Here is a 12824-nt window from a genome sequence, read left to right on the forward strand (position 1 = left end):
TACAGCAAGCTTTTCGCAGCACAGAGATCTGCACCCCCCGGGGCTGGGTCTGACGGAGGGCACAGGGAGGGTGTCCAGTGATGGCGAGGGTCTCGGGCAGGGATTTCGTTCACCCTTGTGCCACCGCTCCAAGTTGCAGGTTTAGGGCCCACCTTCCGCCTGCGAAGGCCTTTCCGCTCACTGGGCTCAGGTCGCAAAGTCCGTGGCCGCCCAGCTTGGGCGCAATGCTGTGCCGTTAATCGCGGCCAATGCCGCCGTCCCTCGTCACGTTACTGCACTTCACAGAGGCCTCTCGCGCCTCCTGCGCCGGCGCGCCTCACCTTCCGGACGTGCGGGCTCTGTGGGTGCCCAGGCAGGGGTCGCAGCACTCGGGGGCACCAGCCCTAGGGGGCGCGGCACAGAGGATTTGGAGCGTTTCCTTTAGCGCCCGATAGGCCCCTTTTCGACAAGGCCTCAAGCCGGGGCCTCGCCTATCACGGCACGCCGGCCGCGAAGCGCTCTCTCCCCGGGACCGCTCCCGGGCCACTGCACTTAGGGCCGCCGCTCGATGGTGGTAAAGCGCAGCGGTGAGTTAGACCGCTGGGTGTGGCGTTGGCAGTGGGATCTAGCGCCACTGGTTATCCGCAGGAATCAGCGGATTTTGGCCAGATTTCAGGCAGTTGGAGGCTCGGTCAGCCGGAGCACCCGGTTCAGGCAGCCATTTTAGCCGGCGCCTAGCCACGCCCGCTAGGCCATGGTATTTTGATATGACCTCCTGTGTAACACTATAAGGCACTACCACTTGTAGCACTGAGTAATGCACTATGGTTTCTTATAAATGCTAATAAAAAAGTGTTGAAACCAAAATTACTATTCCCACTCCAGTGAGTGCAACAGTAGGAAAAGTGTTGGATAGCGTAGGGGTAAAAATTACTATTCCCACTCCAGTGAGTGCAACAGTAGGGCAACGAATGATTTAATATTTAAATAAAAAATATATTATCAATACCAATAAAAAATTAATTACTAATTTCAATTTTTTTATTAATTAATTATAAATACCAATACATATTATTTATTAAAAAGTAATTACCTATTATTAATTAACAACAAATTAAATTTCAATACCAAAAATTGATAAGTAGAACAAAAAATACCAATTCATAATTAACACTAAATTGATTATCAATGCACCAAAATAATTGCAATAATTAATAAATTACAATTAAATTACTTCCCACCCTATTCCCCTATAAACCCACAACCCGCTCTGAATAAATAATACAAATAATATAATTATCAATTAATACAAATTAATATTACCAATTAATAAAAAATAATTACCAATTAATAAAAATTAATTGCCAATTAATTAACAATAAACTATCAATACCAATAAATTGCTATAAATAATTACTTAATACCAATTAAATTACTTCCCATCCTATTCCCCTATAAACCCAAAACCCGCTACAGAACTTACACACAAAATTAAATTAAAAATAATTAATAATTCCTTAAAATGTATATTTAATTTACTATAATTAAATTACTTCCCACCCTATTCCCCTATAAACCCACAACACGCTACGGAATTAAATCACACAAAAATTGAATAACATATAATTCATTACTTAAAAAAAATTCAAACATACATTACAAAAATAATACATACTTTCAACACATATACTAACACTTAAAACACTATAAAAAAATCGATATTACTAACTTCGATATTATGGAAATCGATATTTCTTACCTCAATTTTGATATTCTGCAGCACTATATTTTGGCAATTCGATAGTCTGTCCATTCTATATAAAAAACTCTATATTCTGTCCATTCGATATTTTTTTCGATATTGTGACTGTTCACCCTCAAGACTATCTAGGAGCTACAATAGACACATGAAAAGCTCTAGCATACCCAACCCCAGTCAGAATCAGGAATATTCAAAACCTCATGTCTCAGTTCCAGCCTCAACCCTTCTCACCAGCTCGAATGTTCATGCAGTTACTGGGAATGATGGCGTCATAGTTACCTATGCAAGACTTCAGATGCGCCCCCTACAGGAATGCGTAGGAGGTCAGTGGAACCAGGCTCAAGGTCAATTATCAGATCTAGTGTTGGTAGACGGCTGCACCCATCGCTCTCTGCAAAGGTGGAACACACAAACCTTTTCAAAGGGCGGCCCTTCAGCGACCTGGTTCCACAGATAGTACCGACAGCAGGCGCATCACTGACAGGTTGGGGAGTGCATTTCCAAACCCACACAATTAAAGAGATGTGGAACTTGCAACAAAAACAGCTCCATATAAATCATCTAGAACTGTTAGCAATTTATCTGGCTTTGAAAGCTTTTCAAGCTCAGCTAGTATGCAAGACTGTGCTTGAAAGCTTTTCAAGCTCAGCTAGTATGCAAGACTGTGCTAATTCGTACAGACAATATGACAGCCATGTACTACAGTTAGAAACAGGGGGGCACACCCTCCAACTGTCCCACCTAGCCCAGGGCATCTGGAGGTGGGCCATTCTTCACAAAATGTATCTCCTAGCAGAACCCCCCCCCCCCCCCCCCCCCCCCCCCCCCCGGAGTAGAGAACCAGATGGCAGATTTGCTAATTCGTCAGACACAACAAATCCACGAATGGGAACTACACCCTCAAGTTCTCCTCCCGTTCTCCCAACTGTGAGGCTTTCCAGACATAGACCTGTTCACCTAAACGCAAAATGCCCAAACTTTGCGTCCAGGTATCCACACCCATTGTCCAAAGTCAATGCACTATGGATGAACTGTTCAGGGATGTTTGCTTATGCTATTACGCCTATTCCACTCATTCCATTAGTGGTTTGGAAACTCAAACAAGCATGCCTGACACTAATCCTTGTTGCTCCCACATGGGCAGGTCAACCATGGTTCACAACCCTATGGGAACTCTCGGTAGTTCCTCATCGAAAATGACATCTTACACCGAGTCTCCTCACACAGAGCCATGGAGACATAAGACACCCAGACCCCAGTCAACTCAATCTGGCGATCTGGCACCTGAAGTCCTAGAGTTTGGCTATCTTAATCTACCGCCAGACTGCATGAATATTATCAAAGAAGCTAGATGTCGTACCACAAGAGCCTGCTTTGCAGCAAAGTGGATTTACTGTAATAACAACATCAACCCGCTTGATGCTTCTGTCCGAAACATTATATGCTATTTGTTACATTTACAACGTGTCAATTTAGCATACACGCCCATACGTTTACATCTAGCTGTTATACCTGCATACCTCCAAAATAGACAGTATCCATCTCTTTTTAGGGTACCTCTCATTAAAGCATTTATGGAGGGACTCAAAAGAGTTATTTCCCCGAGACGACCACCTGCTCCAGTGTGGAATCTCAGCATTGTTCTCGCCAGACTAATGGGTCCACACTTTGAACCATTAAACAGATGTGAACTGAAGTTTCTCACATGGAAAGTTGCTTTCCTAGTTGCCATCACATCACTCAGAAGAGTAAGTGAACTTGCACTAAAATAAAGTGGTTCTTCGTACTAATTCTAAATTCCTTCCTAAAGTAATTTCTGCTTTTTACATCAATCAATCTGTTGAGTTACCCGTGTTCTTCCCTCAACCAGATTCAGTGACAGAATGTGCATTACACACATTAGATGTGAAAAGAGCATTGCTTTATTACATTCAAAGGACAAAACCTTTCTGTACCACAAATCAGATTTTGTCACTTTTGCTCAACCACACAAAGGCAATCCTATATCAAAATCAGGTATTGCAAGGTAGATAGTCAAATGCATTCAAATATGCCATGCAAAGGCTAAACGGACATTAATAGTTCCCCCTAGAGCACACTCTACACGCAAACACTGGGGGCTTACATGGCATTCTTAGGCAATATACCCATAGATGATATATGTAAAGCTGCAACATGGTCTACACCTCACACATTCACAAAACACTATTCTGTAGATGTGGTGGCAGCACAACAAGCTAGAGTAGACCAAGCGGTTTTACGTACACTATTTCAGACCACTTCAACAGCTACAGGTTAACCACCACTTTGGGGATAACTTCTGTGTAGTCTATGCAAAGCATATGATCTACAGCTCATATGCCTCAAACGGAAAATGCTACTTACCCAGTATGCATCTGTTCTTGGCATGTAGTGCTGTAGAATCACATGCCCCCGCCCGCCTCCCAGGTACCTATACCTGTTGCAGTAACATCTTACTTAGATACATGCATTCATGGACATCTCCTTTTTACTACTCTTACTAGCTCCATTATTACTCGCTGTGGGAAAATAAAATAACAATGAAGTCGATGCCCATGCGCACTATCACCGAAAGGAAGAGTCACCTACCTCGTGACTGGAAAGACTCCTTCAAAGAAAAACAAAGTGCAAACATCCGGACCCAACACTAGATGGCGATGTATGCAAAGCAATTAACTCTACAGCTCAATGACAAGAACAGATGCATACAGGGTAAGTAGCATGTTCCTCTCTCCCATGGGAGATAGGACACCTACACCATGGGCTGTCCAACCCATGGGATAGTGAACCAGATCGATATTTTCATGTTGCTCAACGCAACAGGGGTAAACCTTTGGGCACGCAACTCTCAGCAGAGGTCCACCCACTTAACTTCTGGTGGGCTGCCCATTCATCTTTGGAGGAGCTGCGCAGAGGACCGGTCCAGGAACATGAGCTCCACTGCACAGTGATTTAGCCATGCTACAGTACCTGCAGTGTCATTAGGCCCATTTGGGTCACTGGATCCTCCTGGAAGCATCCATGCAGAGTTCAGGAAATGGGTGCTGAAACAGCAGATCTTCTTCAGTCTACTCTGGACCTGTTGCTATATTTATGGCGTCACAGCTAAAGTTAAAACACTTAAGTTCCAACAGCAAGTGTCAGTCTTCGGGCAGTTAAACTTGCAGTACTCGTGTTCTCTTCCCGCCAAACAGACCTCTGTGCCCACCTTAAGGAGGCCTCAGATATCCTGCCTGGATTCAGCTGTTTCCCATACTGCATCTCAGAACACTTCCCATCTCTCACACTGTGGCTTGCAGATCCAACTCTTAGTCTGAGTATGGGAAGAAAGACCTGAATCACCTTAACTTAACGTTATGCAGTTGTGTGCTCTGTCACTTATTTGACACCTGGGGTTCTATTCTGTGGAATTTACTGTCTTTTGTAACAGGATAAATAGCAGGGAAGTAAGTCTGTCTGTGGCTCTTTTACCAGGCAGCCATATTGTTGTTCACTCTTCCATGCCCCCTGTAAAATTTTAAATCTATGATTTTTCACCAACTTGCTCAAGATGAACAAATATAAGATTCTGACAAGTCAGAAGGCACTGTGAGCACTTCAGGATCAGGACTGTTTGGGGTCCCTGGATTTGAAGAGAACCTCCTTCGATAGTCTATAAATTAAAGTGACGCACACTATCAGTAGTTTGCAGTAGAGACTGTGCATTCGTCAGTTTGTCGTCCTTCCTTCCGGTTTCAAATCTTCTACGAGAGTGTTTCGCAAATGTATGGTAGTTGTTGGGTTTTTTCATCCGCAAGATTATTTTCTTTACCCATCTCTTCTGGCTTTTGAGAGGAACGTTTGTGTCACAGCATCACACGTTTTTGTAAAAATTGTTCTTTTGCACTACTTTGGTTTCTTGATGTTTGTGAGGAAGTCATTCTTGGTTTTGATTCAGTACCTCCAGTTAATAGATACATTTATAAACGCTTGGCAGTTAAAAGCCTTTTCTACCACAAGAGAGGTTGTTAAACATAAATAATAGTATGTAGAAAATCTCTGTCTCAGCTCTTCAAATGATAAGAAAAGTACGTTTTGAATATATGTGCAATGATGGCCTTTTGTTTCCTAAATCAGTGTTTGAGGTTCAGTGTGCAAAGTTAATGGTGAGACCTGTGCAGTGGTGCATGATATTGCAGTGGAACAAATGTCTTTATCATTTAAAGAATTAAAGTAATCTTCTATCTGAGGTTGATCAGGTCCTGCAGTCGTGTTTGTGTCCAACAATTGGACGACAGGCCATCTATTTTGTATTCCTTGAATCAATTTACAATTGTTATGGTTATATCACTTAAAGCTTGTGTAGTGCGTATCCTGACGGTTTGGCGTTTAATGCTCAGTGGACTCCTTGGGAATTTACTCCTCGTATAAATATGTTGGAGTTGACAGCAGTCTAGTTGGTCTCAGTTTCTCCCTTAACTTAAATACTTTCAGGTTGAAATACCTAACCAAATAAGACACGCTAGTTTCACAACAGTTGTGCAGGGAGTTGATGGAAAGCCCCATAGGCAAAGGGATTGGTCTGTCACCAGCCCTTTGGATGGAAGACAAGAATTTGAGAGCAGACCTTCGTTGCAGGGTGTCCTCCTCTAATCTCAAATAGTCGAGAGAGAAGTCAACCAATTGATCAGGCTCTCGGGAACTCCGGACACTAATATATTTGCAACCAGAGAAAACAGGAATTATGATTATGTCCATTCTCTGAATTACCTGAAATAGACAGTCACTAATAGGGCTGTTCCTTCTCTTTCATGAACATATACTCTGCACTTTTCTTCTTGTACCATTGGTTTAGACGGTCATTCAGAAGATTTGAGCCATAAATCTACTGTCATAATGTCACAATGAATTGAGCAACGTTTCAATTGTACCTGGGCCTTGTGCTTCTCTCCTCCTTTTCTTTGTATCAATGAATATTTGCTGTCTCAGCAGGTGGGAAAGCTGCTACACCCAAATATGCCTACCCGGAACTTGAGAGGCTACCTTTGTCTGACTTTCCGGTTACTGTAGAAATGTTAACCATTCTTTGGCCACCCATTATTCTTCTACTATGACACTTTGTTTGACTAGATTTTTCATGTTTGTTGCCTGGTGCCATGATATTTTCATTAATTCCCATCAGACACGTACAGTTCAAAATTTACAGTTTCCCATTACCTGAACATCTAGATTTTGGATCTATATTCTTGCATGTCTGGTAGTATTACTGCCCACTGAACCGTTTCACGTTTCATCTTGGGATTTAAATTTGATCCTGACATTTATGGTGGGCTCTACAATTTAGCTTTTGCATTTGTGTGATTTGGCATTTCTTTCTTGGGAGATTGGTTTTCTTTCGACTTTAACTTCAGCTAGGAGTGTCGGCAAGATGCAGGCCATTTCAGCATCTTGCCACTTTATTCCGTTTACCAAGTATAGGGTAACTTTAGGGGGTATGGCATAATTTCTTTCAAAGCTGTTTTCTGATTGTCATTGTAACTAGGTTTTGTGCTTGCCTTCAGTTTTTGCACATTTTGAGGATTAATTATTCTTTTCTGTTTAATTGGCATTTCAGGTTCTTCTTTCCTGGCCTTCCTCATTTTGATAGTTCAGTATTGATTGGATAGTCTCATCAGTTCTACATCACTTTTCATAGCATAATTGTCAGTCCCGCTTGTTTTGCGGGGATTACAATTAACGCTGCATCCATGCAATTTGTTTTTGGTGATAGGCTGTGACAGAAGCATTTTGCCACTGTTGTTCTGGCTCCTTGAAGGGATTAAGTGAGAAATCTGTGGGAGATGCATCATCCATCAGAAAGAAAATTATAGAAGAAAAGTACCTTATTTGTTGGCAGTAAAGGGATGTTACAGGGAGGGTATGGAGCTTTGTGGCTAGTGCACATAAAATGCTTCTCTAACAGTTCTTTGCCTTACTCTTCAGAATGAGTGTAAGTACTACCAGGTTTGTTAAGCATATACATGAAAAAGTGAAGTGCACTTTTAATGCATTGCCTTCTTTCTTTATTTTCATGTATCATTGTAAGCAATTATAAATTCTGCTCCTTGAATGTTTTATTTTAGGCCTTCCGTGAAGGATCAAGAAAATCATCAAGAGTAAAGGTAAAGGGTTTGTTTAATCCTAAATTACCAGTTGAGGGAAACTATGTTTTTAAAATGAAAGAGTGTAGAAGCCATTGCAAAAAAAAAGTGTTTAATTTGCTGGCATGCAGCAAAAGAACTAATAATGGTTAGGTAACAAGAACATAGGTTCTGTATTATGGAATATTTTTAAATTTTCACAAACACAATAACTATGAAAATATGTGCAACACATTTAATATTGCGAGAACAAATTGTTAAATACAACAATAGACACTATTTATCGAAGCATGACATTTGATTTCAGTTTTGATTTTTTTTTTATGCAGTTGTGTAAAACAAAAAAAAAACTCAATGGAAAATTAAACAGGAAATTAGTAAATATTGCTCTCAAAACGGGTTTCTATTCTCCTTTTAAAAACGTAAAACCATGGAAAATATTTCACTATGCAGCAATTCATAGAAAACAATATAAACTAAAGCCTTTAAGCTACCTATAGACCTCCACTATCCCAGCATAAAGTATATTTAACAGTTAGACTACTTGTTCAACTCTTTCAATAGGATTCTTGAACACAAGGTTCAGCCCTTTAACTTTTTTGTTTAAAACGAATTGTTTATCGAACCGATTGGATGTTGCTGTATAGCAAAACAGTAGGAACGTTTTCTTACAATGAGTTTTGAGATTTCACTCGTTTTTATCTTTATTGATTATCTACCTGTGGAAATCTGATTTTCTGACAAGAACATTTTACTCTGGGAATTTCAGAAAACCTTTGTTTTACTTTTTGTTTTCACTTATTTTTGTCTTTTGTTTTCACGTTTTTGTTTCACTTTTTGTTTCACTTTTTGTTTCACTTCTTGTTTCACTTTGTTTAACTGTGTTTTTACTGTGTGTAAAATGAGTCATATCACTATTGTTACAAGAAGGATGAGTGAGAAATGTAACAGGTGTTGCTGGGCTAGGGGAAAAAAAACCTACGATGGTGTCAGGTTTCCACACCAGATTTGAAGTCCAGCATAAAAAGCACAATGGAAGAGCTGGGCTTTTACCAAATTCCTCTGTTCTCCCTTCTGATACCTCAAATTTGTTTTCAGAGGCTTCCCACTATTTTGAATGATCTTCGGCTTACTGTAATTTGATGTCCTAGGGGCATCAGTGTCATGGAAAAATCAACATCATGAAGACCTCTACCTCAAGGAGCCGGTCGACCTCATGAAAGTAATCAATGTCATGGAGGTCTTGAGGACATGGTTCAACATCATCAATAACTTCAGGGCAATGACGTTTTCGAAACTATTGACGTCATTAAAGGGGCTGCGATGTCATGGGGACCATAACATATGGAGGATAAACTTTGAGATGACTGAAGCCTTAATAGTAGAACCTGTAATCCTTGAGAGGTGAGGCACATTATATGCCCTTGAAACCAGAAGGAGTAGACTCTACAAGTTCAAACAATGTCTGAGAAAAAAGAGCGATATTTAGCCTGCCTTATATAATCCTAAGGTTCATATCTCCATCTGACAACAGTACCAAAGGGTCACAACACAAGCTTCTGTGACTCTCCAGACTGCGGTTCTGGTAAACATCACTTTTACTGCAAGGCCAAGCCTCTATAAAGGTTTTTTGCTACTACGTCACGGCATCAGGAGATAGCAGGATAAAGCACCAATCATATGACTAATGTATTAGAATGAATGTTGTGTTATGTGGGAATGTGTAAACGTATGTAAAAATGTGCCCAAATTGACCCCAGATGAAAAATATATTTGTCTACTAATTATTCTTTAAAAAGTCTTGACATTCATTTTATGTTAAAGCCTGAACTTGACAAATATAATTTTTTTATAAACTTAAACCATTTCTTAAACAATTAAAGACTATTTCTCTTAGTGCACCACATTATTGATTCAAAATCCCACCACCAAAGTGTTAAAACGGTATATCTGCAGATAAATCGCCACATTTCATTTATCCAATGCTTTTTTCCATATGTACTATGTTTTCCAGATGCCCATTCTTCCACCTACTTACCTCTGATGATCTTGATCAGTCACTTCCAATGACTTTGTGTAATTTGTTACTATGTCACTATTCCTACAATGTCTTTAAGCTAGATGCCGTCGGAGACTGTGATGGGAATGAACAACCAGGTTGTTCAGGTATGGATGGACACAGTTTGTTGGTCATGACGGAGACCTAAAAGGGGCTCCAGCACATTAATAAGCATCCTTGTTCGCGAATCCAGCAAAAAGAGTAGGATTTGAAAGGGAAAATCCAGAGACCCTTAATTCAGAAACACATGTGAATGTGGAAATAGGTGTTCTCCATGTTTAATGGTTTCGGTATCTTCCCTATTTAAGTTAAGGGAATTATATGCTATAAAGAGGCCATATTGAAGCTTATCAGTGAGATAAATAAATTGCAGGGTGAGTGGCACAGCCCGCTTACAAATGTCCACATAACTGCACTGCTCTGGCATTATCTCCCAGAATCTGTCGACATCAAATTGTATTAAACCTCACTCGACCCAGCACAATAAGTTTACGTTTGTTGGCCATGGATGGTATGTAAAGAACCAGACTGTAGATTAAAATAAACCTCTGAGATGCCCGATATGTGCAACTTGTGTAGGCTCACTGTAGGCCATCAACTGGAAGGGGAGCTGAACTCTGAATGCAGCACCACGAATATCGAGATAAAGACAGCACAGTTGAGATGTATCTGTTCCTGCAACCCTGGAGAAGGCATGGATCTATTGGGCAACTTGTGGTGCCCGAGGAAAGCGCTACCCAATGGTATGGGCAACAGCAGATCTGAGGTGAGCAAAGATGACTCTCAGGAGGTTTGTGGCCGGATGGGTGGTAGAGTAGGCCTTTGGGTTAAGCAACATGCAGCCAGGCCACTGGGGCTAGTATGGCACATATGATTGACTGCATCAGCCAGGTCCAGTGAAGCGACATCATCACTGGCAGAAAACACTTACAAGGCTGCACGCTGTATCGGCCCCTGACAGTGGTGGTGTACATGGAGGAGGGGACAAAGCTCTTTGGAGTTTGGCATATAGGGAATCCGGCCCCCGCCCATAGTTACAGAAGGGGGATAAAAAGTGAAGGTGAGAGGCCCTAGAGATCGAGACCTATCCTCTCTCTAGATAAACTCCCACGCCCCCTCTACCGACTATTAAAGACCTGTGTGGACAATAGATGGAAGGGCCTAACTCTCACCACTGCGAGATCTCTGAAATAACTAAACCTGGTCAGATTGCAACTGAGAAGCTAATGTTAGCAATTCTTCCGATTAGTTTCTGACCTGAGAGTCTCCCAGATCCATATTTGGGAGCAGGCAGTACATCTGCTGAAAGACTGAAACCCGAACCTTGAGATTCGGACATTAAAGAAATAACTACTCTAAGTCTCTGCTCTTGAAAGTGCCTGGATGTATACTCACTCATAGCAAGGACATTAACCCACTTTAAAATGTTTTTGTTCCACAACAGCTATCCACACCTGGTGTGCAACTGCTAATGCTGCACTTGCTGCTAATAATCTTCAAAGGTGGAAGCAAGAGATGGCAGAAACAATCTTATTAGAACAAAGACAGACAGAAACCTTATTTGAGAATCCAAAATGCACAAAAACCACTGAGGAAGTGGAATCTACACTGGCCACAGACACTACTTCTTTCCTAACCGAATATTCTGATATCTGCACTGCTGCTGGTAATGAAGAGCCTTATACCATCAATACTACTATAGAATCCTTAAGTATAAGATTAAATTGCATGAAGGTGCATATTGTCTAACATGCCTGCAACAAAGCAGAGCATCTTAAGGATGGTTCCTCCATTACCAAGGAGACTCTCCTCAGAATGTAAAGATTTCTGCTACAGTCAAAGCTAAAACTGAAGATTTAGATGCTCTCTTGAGAATTAATATATGCATAGTCAGGGTCCTGGAATCTTCTGCATCTGGTAAAATGGAAATATTTGTTGAAGGTATAATCGTTAACTTGTTTCACAGAGACCACTTCTCTAATCTGATGGTCATTGAGCGTGCTCTACCTGGACCCATTATAGCAAAGTTCTTCAGTGACAACGATACTACCCTTTTGTAGGAGAGTAGGGTCTGCAATCCTATGATCACCCAGATTTTTTTGCTTTTGTTTCACTGGTTTACGACTTTCTCTGTCTGTGGGCCTGCCAATCAGACCCACAGCCTGGCTGTTCTCTCTCTAAATTGATGTGTACCTTAGGGGCATTACCCAATTGGAACTGGGCCACCTTGTCAGACCCTGTAACTCAGGGCATCGGTGTACCCAGGGCCTACCAGGGGCAGAAGCATGTATTATGCCACCCCTGGATGGCCATCTAAATCTGACACAACTGGCTGCGCGACAGCTGGGGCAACGTGGCGTACTCGCCCGTTGCTTTAGGTATAGTATACCTATATCTAACCCTCAAATGGACACCCGAATTCCTATCAGCCACTCCTATGGCAGGTCTTGACAATCCTGAAGGCAGAGTGCGTGGAATCGTGTGAATTGGGCTCTGGCACGAGCCGAGCCCGGTTGCAGCTTGCGGAACCAAGACCCAATGGCTGTTCCATGATAACGCGTACCATATTGGTAACTTCGGTATCGCGTTATCAAGACATGTCGAGTAAGGTGTCCTACGAATCGGGATGCTGACCCCTCACCAATGCTGGCGACGAGGTTAGCATTCCGCCCTTCTAGAGGGACACGACATGTACGTAACTGTGAACCCCGGTTAAAGTTAACTGAAGCCTCAGCTCCACAAAATGGATGCTGCCACCACAGACACGAGTCTGACCTCCTGCTGCTGGGAGTCCTTCCAGCGAGGAGAGCCTGGACAAAGGGTTTCCTGTCCGGGGCGGTGTTCGCACCATCCCAGACAGGGTTTTGTGTATTCTGGGTAGGCA

The 12824-nt window shown here is 41.9% G+C and overlaps 1 protein-coding gene across 7 annotated transcripts in view; it reads left to right on the forward strand.

Moving 5' to 3' along the window:
• The window catches only part of KMT2E (lysine methyltransferase 2E (inactive)), a 1891352-nt gene that overhangs the window by 716811 nt on the left and 1161717 nt on the right, over positions 1–12824 (forward strand). For 3 of the 7 annotated variants that reach the window (XM_086966923.1, XM_086966942.1, XM_086966927.1), the window contains exon 9: positions 7864–7902. The exons of the other annotated variants lie outside the window; for them this stretch is intronic. In XM_086966923.1, the coding sequence (XP_086823049.1) occupies positions 7864–7902 (39 nt within the window). The remainder of the gene's footprint in view (positions 1–7863; positions 7903–12824) is intronic. 7 annotated transcript variants of the gene reach the window in all.

Source organism: Lissotriton vulgaris, chromosome 1_1 (assembly GCF_964263255.1).
Source record: "Lissotriton vulgaris chromosome 1_1, aLisVul1.2, whole genome shotgun sequence".
Taxonomy (NCBI): Eukaryota; Metazoa; Chordata; class Amphibia; order Caudata; family Salamandridae; genus Lissotriton; species Lissotriton vulgaris.